Source organism: Ahaetulla prasina, chromosome 10, assembly GCF_028640845.1.
Source record: "Ahaetulla prasina isolate Xishuangbanna chromosome 10, ASM2864084v1, whole genome shotgun sequence".
NCBI classification, from domain to species: Eukaryota; Metazoa; Chordata; class Lepidosauria; order Squamata; family Colubridae; genus Ahaetulla; species Ahaetulla prasina.
Window position 1 is genome coordinate 7,050,807 of NC_080548.1, and position 21,242 is coordinate 7,072,048.

At 46.5% G+C, this 21,242-nt stretch overlaps 1 protein-coding gene across 5 annotated transcripts in view; it reads left to right on the plus strand.

The window, feature by feature from the left end:
* The window catches only part of COL16A1 (collagen type XVI alpha 1 chain), a 272,606-nt gene extending 265,228 nt beyond the window's left edge, over positions 1-7,378 (plus strand). For all 5 annotated transcript variants that reach the window (XM_058196500.1, XM_058196501.1, XM_058196503.1 and 2 more), the window contains 3 exons: positions 4,365-4,544; positions 5,015-5,092; positions 6,095-7,378. In XM_058196500.1, the coding sequence (XP_058052483.1) occupies positions 4,365-4,544; positions 5,015-5,092; positions 6,095-6,297 (461 nt within the window). In that variant the 3' untranslated portion in view covers positions 6,298-7,378. The remainder of the gene's footprint in view (positions 1-4,364; positions 4,545-5,014; positions 5,093-6,094) is intronic.
* The last annotated feature ends 13,864 nt before the right edge of the window (positions 7,379-21,242 follow it).

The window sequence follows — 21,242 nt, forward strand, 5'->3', positions numbered from 1 at the left end:
ACCCGCTCGCGGCGAAGGTTGTAGAGAGTATGGTGGCATATCAGTTCCCCTGCACCTGGAGGAAACTGTCTATCTGGACCCGTTCAGTCCGGCTTCCGGCCGGTTACAGCACTGAGGCGGCTTTGGTCGCGTTGGTGGATGATCTCTGGAGGGCCAGGGATGGGGTTATTCCTCTGCCCTGGTCCTATTAGACCTCTCAGCGGCTTTCGATACCATCGACCATGGTATCCTGCTGCGCCGGTTGGAGGATTGGGAGTGGGAGGCACCGTTTATCGGTGGTTCTCCTCCTATCTCTCCGACCGATCGCAGACGGTGTTGACGGGGCAGAGGTCGACCCCGCGGCGCCTCACTTGTGGGGTGCCGCAGGGGTCGATTCTCTCGCCCCTTCTGTTCAACATCTATATGAAGCCGCTGGGTGAGATCATCAGTGGCTTCGGTGTGAGGTACCAGCTGTACGCTGATGACACCCAGCTGTACTTTTCCACACCGGGCCACCCCAATGAAGCTATCGAAGTGCTGTCCCGGTGTTTGGAAGCCGTACGGGTCTGGATGGGGAGAAACAGGCTTAAGCTCAATCCCTCCAAGACGGAGTGGCTGTGGATGCCGGCATCCCGGTACAGTCAGCTGAGTCCGCGGCTGACTGTCGGGAGCGAGTCATTGGATGGAGAGGGTGCACAATTTGGGCGTTCTCCTGGATGAACGGCTGTCTTTTGAAGACCACTTGACAGCCGTCTCCAGGAGAGCTTTCCACCAGGTCCGCCTGGTGCGCCAGTTGTGCCCCTTTCTAGACCGGGATGCCTTGTGCACAGTCACTCACGCCCTTGTGACGTCTCGTCTGGACTACTGCAATGCTCTCTACATGGGGCTCCCCTTGAGGGGCATCCGGAGGCTACAGTTAGTCCAGAATGCAGCTGCTGGTGATAGAGGAGCCCTCGTGGCTCCCGAGTGACACCTATCCTGCGCAGGCTGCACTGGCTACCTGTGGCCTTCCGGGTGCGCTTCAAGGTGTTGGTGAACGTCTTTAAAGCGCTCCATGGCATAGGGCCGGGTTACTTACGGGACCGCCTGCTGCTACCGAATACCTCTCACCGACCCGTGCGCTCTCACAGAGAGGGACTCCTCAGGGTGCCGTCGGCGCGACAGTGTCGTCTGGCGACACCCAGGGGAAGGGCCTTCTCTGTGGGGGCTCCCGCCCTCTGGAACAAACTCCCCCCAGGACTTCGTCAACTTCCGGACCTCCGAACCTTTCGCCGCGAGCTTAAAACCCACCTATTCATTTGCGCTGGACTGGGTTAGTTTTTAAGTTTATGGGTTTTAATGGGTTTTAGTTTTAAATTTTAATCGTGGCCAATTTAATAAGTTTTTTAACTGTATTTTAATTGTATTTATAGTGTATTATGTATTTTTACTTGGCTGTGAACCGCCCTGAGTCCTTCGGGAGAAGGGCGGTATACAAATTTAAATAATAAATAATAAATAAATATATAGTAGCCAAGATATTGAGTCAGTTATCAATAAAGCAAAATTATGAGGCTCTTAACAAATTCAGCATCCCAGACTAAAGGAACATAATCAGATTTTTAAAGCCTTACAAAAGGCCAACAGGGTCGAGGTCTCCAAGGGGAAGATATTCTACAGAGCAGGGGCTACTGCAGAAAAGGCCCTTCTTCATCCCCACCAGCTGACAGGATCTGCAGCATGCCCAATCTGCTAGATCCAATTGGACAGATAGAGACTCTTGGAAAAAGGAGATCCCTCAGGTAACCCAATCCCAAGACACGTAGGGCTTTAAAGGCGACAACCAGCATCTTGAGTTGCACCCGGATTATGCCAGTAACCAATGCAGTTCACATAGCGGCGATGTCAGATGTGCCATATATCCATCACCATTTATTATCCGCACAACCGTATTCTCGTCAGTTGAAGCTTCTGAATGCTTTTCAGGGCAGCCTCATGTAGAGCACATTGAAGTAATAATGCAATACATCTTTTCTGCCTTGGACATCCAGAGCAGATTTGGTCTTGCAAGCTTCTTTATCACAGCATCCAAGCAAGGAAAATCCAAGCAATTTGTTTGCATAAGCCCTGCAGGGAAATTATGATTTTCCATCTGTTTTAGAGCCTTCTTCTAAGGGTGTCTTCAGAATTCCTGCTACATGGGTTCTTTGCAGCGGACTTGGGTCAAAAGAGACTAGAAAAAGACCATACCTGTGTAATCAAAACCTTGCTCTGTCCTACGTTTTTCCAATCATTAGAAGGAAGTGAAACTTTGATCACATGTCTACAGCTATCATCTTGAGTTTACTCTTCACCTCCCTGCAGATCCCTCCTTACCACTCTACCTGATACAGTAAACCACTATTTTTTAAAAAAACACAATAATATTCAATAGTCCATCTTTCTTTGGAGACCTTGAAGATAGATAGATAGATAGATCTTTCTTTCTTTCTTTCTTTCTTTCTTTCTTTCTTTCTTTCTTTCTTTCTTTCTTTCTTTCTTCCCTTCAACTGTTCAAGAGAAGAAAATAAATAAAAGCTAAGAATAGCATGACCCGGGTCAGAATTCAGACTTATTATTCCTCAAGCTTCTATCTTTTTCACCACTACCCCGGGTACTCTTGAAAATAAAAATAAAGAAAGAGAGAAAATGCTGAGAAAAGCCCTATTCGGCAAGGCTGTTGTAGGCTCCCATTTTGGTGTGGAATTGAGAATTTATCTCCATAAGCCTTTTATTTGTTATCATATGACACAACTGCCCAGGAGAATGTATTTTAAGTACAAGTACCCCCAGGCCTGCTGTGAATTAAAATTAACCCCACTCCTAACCTAAGTGGGTAGCTGGCTCCATCATTTCTGCAAAAAAGACCGGAAATTGACTAAAAGATGTCCCAATAAACTCGAACATTACAACTTCAGATAATAAGACCGGAGACAATTAATGATAAACACAATACAAGATTGCAGAAGCAGTCCTAATCAATGGTATGAAGGAGGTCAGCTATAAAAGTGTAAGTATGTCCAACAAAGGTTATGGTACTATTATTATGATTGGCTACATACTTAGCCAGGCATTTAGACAGGATTTGGCATTTTTGCCAACCTGTCAAATCCTTCCCTAGGTTCTGGAATAGGCAGATGCTGTTGTTTAAGAACATTAAATATATTGTTGCAGGATGTAAGATGATGGATGATGATGATGATGATTTTTTTTATTTTCTGGAACCAGAAAAATCCAAAAGGTGCAATGGTATTCTTTGTTAGTAATAGTTTGGCTTGAATGTCTCTCAGGAAAAACATCCAGAATTGCTTCTCAGAGTGAGATACGCAGCATGTAAATTTAAATGAAGTAAAAAGTAAAGTAAAATAAAATGCCACTTTTAAAATTAACAGAATAGCCAGATCAACTTTTCAATGAGTTTCTCAGGGGAATACATCTGCTTCCAAAGATTCCTTTAAAGCAGCGGTCACTAATTGGTGGTCCGTAGACCACTGGTGGTCTGTGAGAAAATTTGGGTGGTCCGCAGAAAAATGATTTGCATTTTTTATGTTGCACTAAATCAGGGGTCTTCTGGGCCAGATATGTGCAATGAATGTTTTTGTGTTGCTGCAGAGAGTCTCCCCCTTTGGGGTCTTTTTGTGTAGGTGGGAGAGGGGCAGAATTTCTGACTTGGGGTCTGCTTCAGCCTCCTGATGTGGGGCTTTGGCCGAAGGCTGGAGGGAAGTGCCACTGGTGGTGAAGAGTCTGAGGACCTTGTTCCAGTGGGACTGCATCATGGCCTGGAACTGGCTTACCATCCCTGCCCGCTGAGCCTCCAGGTGCCAGTACCTGGCTTTGCCCTGACACAGGTCTTCCCTCAGCTTGGAAAGCTTATGTTTGTAGTGCTCAGTGAGGTGCTTCTGCTGAGCCTCCTTCTCAGTCACATCCAATTTGAACTGAGCAGCTCTTTCTCATAGTGGCTGCTTAGCTCCAAGAACTGTTTCCTGTTGGGGCCCTAAGGAGCCCAGACGGGGAGACGAGGAATGGCTGGCAGGGCAGGGGTGAGTGGAAGCCAGTGAGGCACCCCTCAATGTGAGTGACATTGAGTTGGCCATGCCCACCCAGTCACATTACCATCTAGCCACCCCCAGCCAATCATTAGGCAGATTGTATTAGTCGTTCGTGGGATTTAAAATTATGAATTTAGTGGTCCCTGAGGTCTGAAAGGTTAGTGACCTCTGCTTTAAGGGCTTATCATCACCCTATTTCTATTCAACAGCTAACAGAGAAAGTACCCCCAAAACAGGCTTCCCTATTTCCTCACCTCACCAGTTCCTGTCCACTCTTGAGCAGCAGAGCAAACAATGGCTCCCTTCTCTTTCCTGCAGAACAGATTCCGTACTACACTTCCCGACTGCCTGTGTCACAGTTAGAAGTCCTTTCCCAGCCAGGGAGACCAGGATCACCTGGGAAAGATGGAATGCCGGGACGGCCAGGTCCTCCTGGTTCTCCAGGACTGCCTGGACAAATTGGAAGGGAAGGCCGGCAAGGTGTGCCTGGCATGAGAGGTAAGCCTTGTAACTCCTCTTTCTGATAAGTAGACTTGGAGATGCACATCATAGACCAGTGTTTCTCCACCTTAGTGACTTTAAGATGGGTGGACATCAATTTTCAGAATCCTTCAACTAGTATTAAAGTTGTCAAACTTGGAAAATTTGAACCTTGATTGAGTTTTTGATGGCTCTGCAAATGGTATAAATTTAAGCAATGGGCAAAATCAGAAGCCAGGTTAAGCAGGTGACAACTCAGCCAGTAGAGTCATGTCATCTAGATGACAAATCTGGGGTGTACCCGGGTTTTTAACTTTGTCCCAGAAGATTCCTGAAATGAGTACTTAATCCCAGTTGTGCAAGAATGTGGTCACAACTCTAAAGAAGTACAAACAAGACTCTTCGCAAGCTGTTTCAGAAGTAGCCTGATGTCATAAATGGATGGAGGTTTCGGTCAATTCACTTTTGTGTTTTCTCCATCGATGCAGGTGAGCCTGGAATCAAAGGAGAAAAGGGAGACAAAGGGACTGGAATCATGGGAGAGACTGGAGCACCAGGCCCTCCAGGTAAATTTGGCTTCCCTCTAAGTTAAACCTGCTTGCTTAAGTCTGCGTGCTTTCATCAGTCATTTGTTTTTATCCTCACCAAGACCCAGAGCATGCACAGAGTTTTTCTGCAGACCAGTGGTGGCATTCCTGGCCATTCAGAGTCTCACTATATGCATTAGGTTGCATCTTCATACAGAAAGCAGTTTCTTCTCATTGGTGTTGCTTCCTTTAGCAATTTTAAACCATGGTGTTATAGTTCCTTTCAAGGTCATTCAAAAGGATGGAAAAATTCCTTTAGATCTACACCACTAGTGCAATGATGAACTTTGCTCTTACTAGCAATTGGAAAAAGAGGAGAGTTTCGTAGCTTACTCCAACTCAATGGACCTAGAAAGCCAAATTTCCCTCCAGAATCATTGAACTGTACTTCAATCAGTTCCATCTTTGTAGAGCAGAACATAGAAATATTGTTCGGGTTAGCCAAAATAGAGGTTGTTCTTAAGTTTTTCTTGTAAGAACAAAGAGCTTGTTTTTAAGTAGTCTGTTCTTTAAATTCTTAAGAGTTGATTTGCAGAGCAAGATGGGCAGCATATAAATTTAATAAATAAATATGGAATGGAATAGGTGATTTCCTTAGTGTTGCTGGTAGGACTACAAATCAAAAGGTTCAGGTGGTGTTGGAAAGTCAGCATTGGTTCTGCTGAGGACTGAGGCCTTCAACAAGAAGATCAACCTATTTGGCTCAACACTGAGGTTTCTAATAGGTTAAAACCTACATTCCGTGGAAACTTTCTTCACAAAGAAACGAGACCTTTGCAGTTGTGTGGACTTTATTTCCAGAATCCTTCAGAGTAGAGAATTTTAGGAGTTGAAGTCTGCCAGTCTGAAGAGCATCTTCATGGGAAAGCTTTCTCCAACATTTCCTATAATTTCAGGAAAGGAAAAAAACACCACAGAATGTAGGCATCGCAACTGTACTTGACACTCACACTACTTCTTGTTTTCCTTTCTTCTCTACAGGCATCCAGGGGCCTCCAGGTTATGGGAAAATGGGTCTTCCGGGACCTATGGGGCAGCAAGGTATTCCAGGCATCCCGGGGCCACCAGGAATCACAGGCCCTCCTGGGAAAGTCGGTCACTGCAATCCTTCAGACTGTTTTGGCATGATGCCCATGGAGCAGCCCATGTACCCGCCCAAAAACATGAAGGGGCCTATGGGCTAAAGAATCTTCTCCTTTCCCTCTCCACAAAGGACTCCATTTGGAATAGCCAAAGATCAAGTCTTCCATCATGACTAGCTGTGATGATGCTTTTATTGTTGTTAATATTTTGACTATATTTTTCTCCAGTGGAGTTCAACTTCTTATCATGATGGCATTTTTTTTAAAGAAAGAACTACCAGGATATCTGTGTCTGTCTGTGTGTATGAGAGAGAGGGAGAGAAGATTTCTGTGTGTGAATGTCTCCATATTCTGACTGATTTTTACCCATTGTCAGCAAAAATGTACTCATGACAAAACTTCAGTTTTCCTCGGTTGATGGGAAGATCCCGCTCATTATTTTCCCACCTCATCAAGAGTTATTATTTCCACAATGTAGACAGAATCTGTTGAAAATTTTAAGAAAATATGCAAAGGGGAGATGAGAAAGGGGGAATGTTATGGTTTAATTTCAATTTTGATTGGATTTTCCCTTTTAGCATGAGTTACAATGGATAGCTGGAAGGCAAGAGATAAACAATTCTAAAATGCAGTTGATTGAACAAAAATTTCCTCCGTATGAAATCACACCAGGAGAGTCATCGGAAATCAAGAAGTTGTCACCTATCACATCTAGAGAGCACACTCTGAGAAAGGCTGCCCTACCTAGTATTTACATACCTCTCTTGGAGCAAATTGCACAAGTAAATCCAGCAGAAGTAGTCTAGTAGATACATGTGAAACTGTACAGGGAAAAAGTGTCACTTCATAGCTCGGAGACAGTCCCCCCTTAACTGAAATGAAAAAGTGGAAACAAAAATTAAAGTATTAAAAGTTCTGTTGTGTCTTTGGAGGGGAGGGGGAAATTGAAAGAACTTCTGAAACTTAAAACAAGTTGTGTGGTATTTAGAATGTATGAATGGGAATATCATCTTACGGTGTAATTACTTTTCCAGATGTCCAACATTCTGTTTTCTTCCTGTTGTATGAAATGTGTGGGACCATGTATCTTCTGGAATTAATTAATTTTTCTTGGATGTTCCTGATTTTGTTTTGTTTTTTTGCTTGTTTTATATCAAATATATTGAGCTTCATCCAAACCAGATCTAAATCTAGTTGCTCATACACCTGGGCATCTGAACTGGGAGATCCTGGAGGAAGAGAACATGAAACTGGGGTGGGAGAGGTCATTGTCTGTGGCTAAGATATCCATTGGGCAATTGTGAAAGGAATAGCTGTTGTGCCTTGCCTGCTGTCACCTTCACAAAAATAATCAGAATTATCTTATTTGCAATGACATAAATTATGTAATTCACATGATTTGCATGATGATCTCATGATCAAAGTGATATTATTGTGGTTTGTAACAGACACCTACAACTTCTTTTGATCACAAAAGAGGGAGGGGAAACCTAATTTCTTTACTTAACCCTCCTCCTCAATCTTCCCCCAAAGGATCCAAAAGATCTTCCTTCAGATTTCAAATCTGAAGAAACTAGAACTGACAGCAATATAACCTTTAAACCCCTTTATTAACTCTTTCCAGATCTACTCCACTGCGAACACAGGGATTACATGAACACACTGTGTGTCTCTTACTTCCTTGACCCAAACGGGTCTCCCCTACAGGAGAGTTTCTCTCTCACACACACACACATCTGGGCATCAATCTCAAGAGTTAATCATCACCACCCTAATTTTAATGTTTAAATAAATGATGCCTTGTTTCCTAATTGGTATTTGGCTCATGTTCATTTCAAACCATTGATTTACAAGCCATTGTTAGGTCATTCTGTGACAAAGCCCATTCAATGAACAGGTACAGCAGAAGCAGAGAAATGAATTGTAATGTGGAATCCTCAGTGCTCCCTCAGCTTGGTTGTTTTTCTGCAGATGTTTCATTGCCCAACTAGGTAACATCTTCAGTGCACTAGTGCATAGTGATTAGTTATTGTCGGTGACTATAGTCTTCTATCGTGTTTCCCCTAAAATAGGACCCTGTCTTATACTTTTTTTGAACCCTGAAATAAGCACTTGGCCTTATTTTTGAGCAGGTCTTATTATTTTGGAGCAAGACTGGACTCCTCTTGTCATCTTACCTTATTTCCAGATTTGTCTCCCTAACCCTAACCAGAGGAAATGGCGGGGACTGGCTGCACATGCATTTAAATATTTTTGGGGAGGGCTTATTTTCAGGAAAGGCTTATTGGGTAGGGGCTTATTTTAGTACACGTGCTCAAAAGCCTGATTGGGCTTATTGTCCGGGGAGGTCTTATTTTCAGGAAAACAGGGTATTAGAAATATGTAGGCTACCAACCCGTTGGTTCATCATGCAGCTTTGGTCCTTTAGTTAAAAATAATGAATTCACATCAGAAATAATTGCTACAAGGATAGGATCTTGCCTCAAGGCAAAGTGACTGTTGTTCTCCTTGTCATGCCATAGACAGAAACTTTATAACTGAATGGTAAAACCCCAAGCCTGCTAGTCAAACACGGTATGAATTTCCTCCCCTTAGCTCCGTATGGTGTTCATAGCAAGTTCATCTCACATGCCAACAACTACCATGATCCCCTGTGCTACTACGTGGTGTCTTTGGTCCTACACAACAACACCAACATCTCCTCTTTGTGAATGTCCATCTCTCTTTTCTACCTCATCCTTGGAATGAGGTAACTTCCTGAGGAACACAGTGACAGCTTCTTCTCCCATGACAAGGCTGCTGGCCTTGTCATGCGAGAAGACTAAGTGGCTTCTTTCCTATCTCAATCTCAGGAAAAGAAAGAGCAAGAGTAAGATGATCCTGCTTCTATGTCAGATAAATACCTCAGAACAATATCCAGCAGAGATTTTCAAGCATCAGAGAAAATATTTGTAGTTACTCCTTCAAAGGGGTATCAAGAGGCTGATCCATCAAGCCGGAAGTTCTCTTAAAAATGTGGCTTGCTGAAAATTGATCCAAGAAAAAACCACACATAAATTCTTGATGGTCATATTTTAATAGCTGTCTCCGGACTGAAAGAAACATATGATTTGAAAAGAACCAGAGACAGATTTTTTTTTTTAAAGTGAATTGGCAATTTTGGGAACAATAATTCCATAGAAGTCACCAGCATTCTTCAGCTGTCTGCTCAGATTTTATGACTTTTTCTTCTATTTTTTTCTCTTTCTTAATGGGGCATATCCATTTAGCTGGAAAGGTCCAGAATACAACTCCAATCATCCAATGGTGTGGATACTCCATAGCACATCATGTCCATAAACCAGAGGGGAAATTGCTTCAACAGTAACAGTGGTGCTAAGTTCCTCTATACTCCTTTTTCCACCACTGTCACAGCTTTGCAAAAGTGTATTAACTCACATCAGAAACCTGCAATTTTTCCACTTCACCTTTTGCTATGGGCATCCTCTTTTCCATTGCAAATAGAGTATTTGTCCACATGTGTGCAGAGGAGTATCTGCCTTTATCTGTGTTGTGCCTCGTCCGCTTTCCCTGCAGCCGGGGCCTTCTTATCTGCTTCCGAACGCTGAGGAATGTCCTAGTATGCCTCCCAGCCCCAGCCCTGGCTCCATGCCCAGACAGGTTGAGGAAGAAGAAGCGCCTCCAGCCCCCAGCCCTGGCTCCATGCCCAGGCAAACGGAGCAACTAGACCCCTCCCCCTCCCCTACAGCATGTGAGCCTGAGGAAGGTCAATTACCAACAGCTGCAGACTGGAGTGACCCTCGCTTCAGGAGAATTGATAAGCGGCGTCAACAGAAGGGAGGGAGGGGCAGGCCGGGATAAGTGCTGAGTCATGGAGCCACACCCCATGGCCTATATAAAGGATCTGCTTTCTGGCATTCTCTGAGTCAGGCAAAGTCTACCTTATCTTGCTGAAATCACTTTCTGGTCTCCTGCCTGCCTTGAGAACTTTGCTAGGACTTTGGCAGAGCTGCAGAGGCACGCCTGATTCGCATTTCCCTGACCCGGCCGTCAGCGGAGGAGTGGGACACGACAATCTGCTCTTAAAATGTTGCTCCTATAGATGTACCGATACAGACTATGAGGATAGCAACAGGTTACATGAAGCAATTACCAACCTCTAGCAGAAAACATCCAAATTATTATTCTCAGTAATTATTGTTCTGGGACTATTTCCTCACAGGTTCCCTTGCTGGTATATGGCTGGTATATGGCTCCAGTCAAAGATTTTGTTGCAAATTACAGCTTATTTCAAAGTTACAAAACATAAGAACACCAATCCTGTGACAGGACATCTTGGCACAAAATACTTGCTAGTACTTTGGTTTGCATTCAGATGTATAAAATACCTGCAGGTATATAAGTGGCAAAGTTTGGTGCAATGATTAAAGTCACCAGGCTAAGACTGGGAAACCTTGAGTTCCAATCCTGCCTTGGCAGGAAAACTGGCTGGGTAACTCGGTCCAGTTCTTTACTTTTAGCCCTAGAAAAAAGAAAGAAAGAGCAAACCACTTCTGAAAAATTGTTGGCAATAAAACTGAGCCCTTCCTTCCTACTTTTATTTATTTCTTTCCTTCCTTCCTTTCCTTTTTCATAATCGCTTTCATATGTCCTTTCTTTTCCTTTTTTATTCTTAGTATTCCTACCTTCCATTCCTTTTTTTCCTTTTCGTTCTCATTCTTATTTTTCCTTCCTTCTCCTTTCCTTTCCTTCACTTTTCTTCCCTTCTTTTCCCTTCCAATTCTCTATTTCACATCTTCCTTCCTTCCTCAGAGAAAACAATAACAGCAAAAGAATTTTCCAGCCCTTTCAATAATAAAATGAATTCTGAAACAGAACCAGGAAATATTTGAAATATGCCTCCCTCTCAAGAGAAGTAAACTTTTGAGAAACCTCAAGTACATTTTGGCACAGTGGCTATCTGGACAAAGAAAAAGTGGGGCTTTCAACAGTAACATAAGGAACAGCAATGAAATATCAGGAAATTGTAGTTCTGGCATCAAGGAAGAATAGAGAAGAGGGAAAATATTGCAGGAGGAAAATGATTTGTTTCGGCACACAACCTGTAACTATGGGAGCATCACAGAACCTCAACTGATGGTGTCGTTTTGTGTTTCAGTAAACGATGCCTTGAAAAGAGTTTGCTCATCCTCAGGACCCGACACCTTTTGGTCAGTAAAATTGTTTCTTCAAGTCAAATTGTTATCCATGGGTTTCGTCTCCCCTTTCTTCTGCTCCGTCTTTTCAGCTTGGAATGCTTCTGGCTCCTGCTTGTTGAATGAAATAACACCCTGTGCTACCCTGTTATTTATTCCCATTCTGCTAGATAGTAATTCAGACATAAAAATAATGCCTGTGTAACTGCACGCCTTAAATGTGATCCCAGAAAGATTTGTGGCTCCATTATTGCAATGGCAGAATCTTTTTCTTTTTTTCTTCCTAGCATTTTGCTACAGGTACCGGGTTTGCTTTTCAGATCGACCAAATGCCATGACAGATAATCCTACCGAAATACAAGGCCCCTGGAGACCTTTTTCCAATTGCATTAGGCTAAACCTATTCTTGCTCCCCCCCTCCCCCACAAAGCTGGCCTTTCAAACTTTGCAAAGGTTGTTTTTTGTAGCCATAACTGAATTGCTCTAAATTAAACGTATGATGAAACTCTCCCCTTTGCCTCAAAGATCACAACAGGAGGCAGCACCTCGGTGACCTTGGCTGATTTTGAAAAGAAGGGTTGAATTTAATTAGGATGGGAAACTGCTAAAAAAAAAAATCCCAAGCTTACAGGTTAGACTGAAAGAGGGCAAAAGTCAGCCACTTCTTTATTGTTTCCCAGAATTTCCCCAAATCCTGCACTGATTCCAAAAATGGGGGTAGAGGTACGGGTGTTGTGTCTTGTCCGATCTCACCACAGCCGGGGTCTTCTTATCTGCTTCCGAACACGGAGGAATGTCCTAGTATGCCTCCTGGCCCCAGCCCTGGCTCCATGCCCAGACAGGCTAAAGAGGAGGAAATACCTCCAGCCCCCAGCTCTGGCTCCATGCCCAGGCAAACGGAGCAACTAGACCCCTCCCCCTCCTCCACAGCATGTGAGCCTGAGGGAGGTCAATTACCAACAGCTGTCGACTGAAGGGACCCTCGCGTCAGAAGACTTGATAGGCGGAGGCAACAGAAGGAAGGGAGGGGCAGGCCTGGATAAGTGCTGAGTCATGGAGCCACACCCCATGGCCTATATAAAGATCTGCTTTCTGGCATTCCCTGAGTCAGGCAAAGTCTAAACATATCTTGCTGAAGTCACTTTCTGGTCTCCTGCCTGCCTTGACAACTTTGCTAGGACTTTGGCAGAGCTGTAGAGGCACGTCTGATTTGGATTTCCCTGACCCGGCCGTCAGCGGAGGAGTGGGACACGACAACGGGTAGTCCTTGGCATATGACCATAAATGAGCCCAAAGTTTCCAAAGACAGTTGTTAAGAGAGTTTTGCCCCATTTTATGACTTTTCTTTGTACAGTTAAGTGAATCACCATTGTCGTTAAGTTAGTAACATGGTTTTAAAATGAATTTGGCTTCCCCATCGACTTTGCTTCTCAGAAGGTCACAAAAGGCACTGCAACCGTCACAAATACATGCCAGTTGCCATGGGCCCAAATTTTGATCGTGTGACCATAGAGATCCTGCGATTGCGTGACAAAGATTTTTCAGTGGCGTTGTAACTCTGAACAGCCACTAAAAGTAGCATTGTAAGTCGAGGACTACCTAAATTTCTCACTTAATGATAGTATTTCTGGGATTTCCATCACTAATAAATGTAGCCATAAAGCATGCTATCCACACGACTGCATCCTTTAGCAACGGCAATCCTGGCTGTCCTTGTTGCCATCATTAAGCAAGGATCACATAGCCAGGCTCCTTGGGGATAAAAGTAATGGGAATGTGAGCGAATTATCCAGGCAAACCAGTGGTGGGTTGCCCCCGGTTTGGATCGGTTCTTGTGAACCGGTAGTAAAACTGGGGGTATGCTCTGCCTACTGACTCCGACATAATCAGGAAGCTTCTGTGCATGTGCAGAAGCGAGCACGCGCAAGCAAAGCAAGCGCACATGTGCGATCCCACTGCAAATCGGTAATGAAGGTAAGTAGAACCCATCCCTGAGGCAAACATGCAATCGCTCAGCTCCGGGACGGTCTGGACCGACATTGGGATGACCCAAGCGAGGGAGAGGAGGCACGTCTTGTCGAGTCTGTTTGGGATGAGTTTGACCCTGTGGCTCCCGAGGACGTGGACAGGTTGTTGGGGAGGCTTCACGCCACTTCATGTTTACTGGACCCGTGTCCGTCCTGGCTGGTACTGGCCACTCAGGAGGTGACACGAGGCTGGCTCCAGAGGATTATCAACGCTTCTTTGTTGGAAGGGGTTTTCCCTGCCGCCTTGAAAGAGGCGGTGGTGAGACCCCTCCTCAAGAAGCCCTCCCTGGACCCAGCTATTTTGGCTAATTATCGTCCAGTCTCCAACCTTCGCTTCGTTGCGAAGGTTGTAGAGAGTGCTGTGGCGCGACAGCTACCCCAATACCTGGATGAAGCTGTCTATCTGGACCCAGTCCGGCTTCCGACCCGGATACAGCACGGAGACAGCTTTGGTCGCGTTGGTGGATGATCTCTGGAGGGCCAGGGACAGGGGTTATTCCTCTGCCCTGGTCCTATGAGAGCCCCTGACCTCTCAGCGGCTTTTGATACCATCGACCATGGTATCCTGCTGCGCCAGTTGGGGGGATTGGGAGTGGGAGGCACCGTGTATCGGTGGTTCTCCTCCTATCTCTCCGACCGGTCGCAGACGGTGTTGACAGGGGGGCAGAGGTCGACCGCAAGGTGCCTCACTTGTGGGGTGCCGCAGGGGTCGATCCTCTCGCCCCTCCTGTTCAACATCTATATGAAGCCGTTGGGTGAGATCATCAGTGGCTTCGGGGTGAGATACCAGCTGTACGCTGATGACACCCAGCTGTACTTTTCCACCCCGGGCCACCCCAATGAAGTTGTTGAAGTGCTGTCCCGGTGTTTGGAAGCCGTACGGGTCTGGATGGGGAGAAACAGGCTCAAGCTTAATCCCTCCAAGACGGAGTGGCTGTGGATGCCGGCATCCCGATTCAGTCAGCTGCAGCTGCGGCTGACTGTTGGAGGCGAGTTATTGGCCCCAAAGGATAGGGTGCGCAACTTAGGTGTCCTTCTGGATGAACGGCTGTCTTTTGAAGATCATTTGACGGCCGTCTCCAGGAGGGCCTTCCACCAGGTTCGCCTGGTTCGGCAGTTGCGCCCCTTCCTTGATCGGGATGCCTTATGCACGGTCACTCATGCGCTCGTTACCTCTCGCTTGGATTATTGTAATGCTCTCTACATGGGGCTCCCCCTGAGGTGCACTCGGAGGCTTCAGTTAGTCCAGAATGCAGCTGCGCGGGTGATAGAGGGAGCTTCGCGTAGCTCCCGTGTAACACCGCTCCTGCGCCGACTGCACTGGCTACCTGTGGCCTTTCGGGTGCACTTTAAGGTTTTGGTTACGACCTTTAAAGCGCTCCATGGCTTAGGGCCTGGGTACTTACGGGACCGCCTGCTGTTACTGTTAAGTTTGGGTATTGACGAGGCAGGAGACCAGGTTAGTGACAACAGCTCTTTAATATAGTGTGACCCAGCAACTCTCTGGAGAAAAACCTCTCCTTATATACACTTCAGCCTGAGGCTGCATCCAATCAGAAACGAGATATTTCCCGCCTAAAACTCCCGCCAAAACTTACAGTAATACATTACACTCCTTCCCTCCCAGAAGGCACTTTGCCAATATTTGCATATTACTTCTCTACGTAGTCCTGCAGGTACGTGGGGCGTCTCCTGACTCTCCCGGACCTGCGCAGTTCACTTTCTGGAGTTGAGTCGAGCTTGCCGGAGGGACTTTTCGTTCCTCTGAGCTCCCCCTCCCGGCCATCCGGCCCTGGATTATTCGCCGGCTCGGACCTGCTGTCCTCTAGAGGGACCGGAGGGTGTCGCTGGACCTCGCCTGACTCAGATAAGTCTCTGTTTGGTTCTTTGCTTATGCTTTCTGTTTGTTCTTTGCGCCCGGTCAGCTGTGGGGTTAATTAAATCATAGTCAGGGCTGTTCTCGCCTAATTCTGCCTTATCGCTCAATCTGTTTCTTAATTGATCTATGTGGCGCCTCCAGATTCTGCCATCGTCTAGTTCCACTAGATAAGATTTGGGGCCCGTTTTGTCTATGACTATCCCCCTCTTCCAGTTAGGGCCGTCGGCGGAATTATGTGCCCACACGAGTCTCCTATGTTTAACTCTCGGATTCTATCTGGTTTTGTTTTGAACCCGTCCTGTACGTAGTTCGGTGTAGCCGGTCTAGCGGCACCGTAGCTTCCGCCCATTAATAGCTCGGCTGGGCTGCGGCGGTGGCCACACAGGGGTCCTGTGTTGACGGTGAGGAATGCCCCGATTTGTGCCTGCCAATCGCCGGGGCCGCTTCGTGATAGCGCTTCTTTCGCACTCCGGACAAAACGTTCAGCAAGGCCGTTCGACGCAGGGTGGAACGGCGCTGAGAGGGCATGTCGGATGCCCTCTTCAGCCAGGTACCCTTCAAATAGTGCTGCGGTGAACTGTGGGCCGTTATCGGACACGAGGGTGTCCGGTAGCCCGTGCGTGGCGAAAAGATGTTTTAGTGCTGAGATGACAGCTCCCGCGGTTGTGGATTTCATTAGGATGATCTCCAGCCATTTGGAGAATGCATCCACCACAATTAGAAATGTTTGGCCGTGGAAGGGGCCGGCAAAATCAATGTGTATGCGGGACCAAGGGCCTTGGGGTTTCTCCCACTCCAAAACTGGGGCCGTAGGTGGTAGTGGTCTGGATTCCTGACATACTTGGCATCGGCCAACCCTGTCACTGATTTCCCTGTCCATTAGGGGCCACCAGACATAGCTCCTAGCCAAACCCTTCATCCTCACAATTCCTGGGTGACCCTCATGCAGGAGTTCCAGAACTTTTTTTCTCAGCTTCTCTGGAACTACCACCCTATCCCCCCAGAGCAGGCACCCCCCTTGCACAGACAATTCCCCTTTTTTCTTTACAAATTCCTTGAAACGTCGCCCGGCGCAGCGGCCATCCCTTGAACCCAACTGATTACAGTTCTTAAAACAACGTCCCGGTAGGAGGCCCGAGCCACTTCCTGCGATGTGACTGGCCCCGAGTCCAAAGAGTCAATTAGTAGAACGGTGTGCCCGGGTGGGGTCCTCGATTTCCTGGCAATGGGCATCTGCTCAATGCGTCCGCATGCCCCAGCTCCTTTCCAGGCCGATGCTGCAGCTTGTAGGAGTACGCGGTCAAAAAATAGTCCATCTGGTCAGTCTAGGTGAGAGTGCTACTGGCGTTGGGCGGTCGCCAGCCAGTAACCCCAATAGCGGTCTGTGATCAGTAACAATTTCAAATCACGCCCAAAACGTATTCGTGAAATTTTTCACCCTGACACTATTAGAGCCTCCTATCTAGCTGGCTGTAATTCCTTTCAGCCGGGACATCGTTCGTGAATAGAACGCTATAGGGGCTTCAGTGCCGTTTGGGAGTCTGTGGCTAAGTACCGCTCCTACTCCATAGGGGACGATCACAAACCAATACTAACGGCAGTCTGTTGTTGTATTGTATTAACAGGCTATCGCTGATAGCAAACTTTTTACTGCCTCAAATGCCCTATTCTCTGACTTCCCCCACGACCAAACAGTGTTTTTTCCAAGCAATTTATGCAGCGGTTCAGCAACGGTTGCCTTGTCTTTTAAAAACACGGCGTAAAAGTTTACCAGACCCAGGAAAGCCTGGAGTTCTGTCTTGTTTTTGGGTGCTGGGGCTCTTTATCGCCTTGACTTTGCTCTCAGTGGGTGAATCCCTTTTTTGTCTATTCTATAGCCCAAAAATTCAACAGATTCGACCCCTATCTGACACTTGCTTGCTTTGACTTTTAATCCTGCCGACCTAAAAATGGCCAAAACTTTCCTTAATCGCTTCCCCAGTTCTCTTAAATCTTCCCCTGATACCAACACATCATCGAAATAGGGTACGACTCGGTAACCCTTGTAGGAGCCGCCCATCAAATTTTGAATAGCCCGGGCCACACTCACCCCGAACTGTAACGGGTGCACTTAAAGGCACCCCGGTGCGTTACAATGGTCTGGGCCTCAGCTGTGCTAGCATCTACGGGTAGCTGTTGGTACGCTTGTGCCAAGTCTAATTTGGCGAAGACTTGTCCGTGTCCTAGTGAGTGCAATAAGTGTTGCACTACTGGAACTGGGTAGGCGCTTTTGCAATGCTTTGTTCAAGGTAGCCTTGTAATCAGCGCAAATTCTTATGGACCCATCTGGTTTTATAGGGTGACGATTGGCGCCTCCCATTTGGCATGGTCAACTGGCACTAGTATCCCCTGGCTGACTAATTTATCTAACTCTTTGTCGATTTTAGGTTTGAGTGCAAAAGGAACCCTCCTTGCCTTTAACCTAATGGGAGCTATTTGGGGGTCTAAATTGAAGGAGATAGGGGTCCCCTTGTACTTGCCTAAACGGTCCTCGAATCGTCTGAATTCCTCCAGTAGGGCGTTTTGCAGGTTGCATCCGCTCCGGTGGACGCCAGTCACCCCCATTCCCAACGCCCGGAACCAGTCTAGCCCCAGCAAGCTTGGCAAGGTTCCCTCAACTAACGTGATGGGCAGGGTCTTCTCGTATATCCCGTACTTGACCTCGACGGTCGTTGTCCCTCGAACAGGGATGCGGTTGCCCTGGTAATCCTGCACCCGGAGCCGTTGTTTCTGTAGCTTGCGCTTTGCGATGTGCGGCAAGGCTTTCACAAAAGTGTCCCAGGACATGATTGTGATAGCTGATCCTGTGTCTACTTCCAGTCGGCACGGTACGCCTTCAATTGTCGGGTTTGTGAAGATCTTTTCTTCGATGCGGGTAGCTGCGTGGTCTATGGTAACAGTCATTCGGTTTGACTTCGCGCTCTTTCTTTCCTGGCCAATCGCGGGTCGCCTCGCCGATCTCGCGCTCTGATTGGCTGGTTTGAAATTTCGGGAATGTGGGTTTGCATTTCTGACTCAGAGCCGCTCTGATTGGCCGATTTGAATTTTCGGCGGAAGGTTGGGGTGCTCGGCAGACTTGAGCCAGGTGCCCTTCCTTTCACACCGCCGCAAATGGCGCCCTGAACTTACATCTTTGGCGCTGATGTCGCCCGCAACTTCCGCATTCCTCCGGGTCTTCCTTGTCGATTTTCCGGTGTAGTGGACTTCTTCCTCCTCTTCGCTGGTTGACTCACGATAGGTTTCTTCGTGGTGGACTGTGCTCGGCTTTGCGCCCGCCATCGGCGTGAGTCGCTTTTGTAAGGTGTCTGCTGCATGGTTGGACATCTCATGGGCTCTGGCTTCGTCCAGAGCGTTTGCCAATGTCAGGTTGCTCTTGGCTAGCAACCGTCTCCTCAAACGGATGTCTCTGACCCCCCGTATAAGTTGTTCCAGCAGCTCTTCGTCCAGATCGCGGTACTGCAATGCTTGGAGGCTTGTCTCAGGGCTGCCATGTAGTCGCTGATAGACTCGCCTTCTTGTTGCCTCGCTCCCCAAACTCGCACGCCGAACGTATTTGGACGGGGCTGGTGCGTAGTGATTCTTCAGGAGGGTCTGAAGGGTCTGCCACGATACGGAGTGTAGCGGTGTTGGCTCCGCTAGGGCTTCTGCGACGGCGATGACTGCGGACCCACAGTGGCTTATGAAGTAAGCCCGTTTACGGTTGTCGGAGACTCCCTGTAGCTCGTTTGCCTCCAGGAAACTCTCGAAACGGGTCATATATATTCCCCATGTCTCCTGGGCAGGGTCAAACGGAGTGGGTGGCGTGTAGCCGGTCATCGCTGCATTCGCCGTCACCTTGCTGGGTTTGATTCTCGTAGTGAGTTCAGCTCTGTTCTGGTGCTCTGCCTCAAAATCCCATCCTCGTCGCCAATGTTAAGTTTGGGTATTGACGAGGCAGGAGACCAGGTTAGTGACAACAGCTCTTTAATATAGTGTGACCCAGCAACTCTCTGGAGAAAAACCTCTCCTTATATACACTTCAGCCTGAGGCTGCATCCAATCAGAAACGAGATATTTCCCGCCTAAAACTCCCGCCAAAACTTACAGTAATACATTACAGTTACCACATGCCTCCCACCGACCCGTACGCTCTCACAGAGAGGGACTTCTCAGGGTGCCGTCCGCCAAGCAATGTCGGCTGGCGGCCCCCAGGGGAAGGTCCTTCTCTGTGGGGGCTCCCACACTCTGGAACGAGCTTCCCCCGGGCTTACGCCAAATACCTGACCTTCGGACCTTTCGCCGCGAACTGAAGACATATCTTTTCATTCGCGCGGGGCTGGCTTAAATTTTATTGATTTTAAATTTTCTACCACTAATTTTTAAAATGGGGTTTTAGTTTTTATATATTTTTAAAGTTTCAGGCCAATTATAATAAGTGTTTTAAATATGCATTTTTAAACTGTATATTGTATTGTTCGTTTTTTACTTTGCCTGTACACCGCCCTGAGTCCTTCGGGAGAAGGGCGGTATAAAAATCAAATAAATAATAATAATAATAATAATAATAATAATAATAATAATAATAATAATAATAATAATAATAATAATAATAATAATAATAATAATAATCTTCCCCATCAGTTTCAGGGATGGAAAGTGGCAAATGGCAGACACATAACTGCAGGCTGCTACAATCATAGTGTCAGCCTGTTGCCAAGCATCCGGTTCATGGTCACACAGAATCATGGAGTTCTAGGGCTGGAAGAGACCTTGGATGTCTTCTAGTCTAACCCCTTGCTCAAGCAAAAGACCCAGTACCAGGGCTGGGCTACTATGGCCTCTTTATGACCTGTGGACTTCAACTCCCAGAATTCCTGAGCCAGCTGGCTCAGGAATTCTGGGAGTTGAGGTCCACGGGTTGTAAAGGAGCCATAGTTACCCCCCTCTGCCCTATACCATTCCAGACAAATGGTTGTTCAATCTCTTCTTGAAAACCTCCAGTATTGGAATACCCACAACTTCTGGACGCAAGCCATTCCATTGATTGTTAATTGTTAATTAATTCTCACTTAATTCTAGGTTGCTTCTTGTTAATTCTAGGTGGGGTCTCTTTTTGATAATCATCTATCCATTACCTCTTATCTTGCCCTTAGGTGCCATACAGAATAAATCCATCTTCCTCCCTGTGACAGCCCTTGAAGTGTTGGAAGATAGCTATCGGCTATCGGGCCTTCTCTTCCTTAGGCTAAACATACCTAATTCCCTTAGCTATTCATCGTACCATTTAATCTCCAGACCTCTTAACTTCGTTGTGCTTCTCTGCACTCTTTCTGGGGCCTCAATACCTCACCCCATGACTTATGGCCATAACCTTGAGAACCAGTTCTAAGTCCCCTTTGTTCATCATGATCATAACTCTGAATGGGTTGCTGAATGAGTGATCATATCTCAAGGACTATCTGAAGTTCTCTTCTGAAACCTTGCTGGAGGCTCAAACATTCGAAGAATGGTTACAGGAATTAGGTATGTCTATTCTATGGGGGGGAAAGGACTAGGGGAGACATGATAGCAATGTTCTAGTATTTGAGTGGCTTCTACAAAGACGAGAGGGTCAAACTATTTTCCAAAGCACCAAAAGGCAAGATGAGAAACAATGGTTGGAAACTAACCAAGGAGAGAAGCAATCTAGAACTAAGGAGACATTTCCTAATGGTGAGAGCTATCAACAATGGAACAACTCACCCTTAGAAGTTCTGGGTACTCTATCACTGGAGGTTTTCAAAGAGAACCTTTATCTTTATTAAATTGTATAATATTTAATAGTTTCCTGATGGGGTAGATATATTTCTGAAATTATCAGAAATGGTCTCCTGCTCGAGCAGGAGATTGGACTAGAAGACCTCCAAGGTCCCTTCCAACTCTATTATT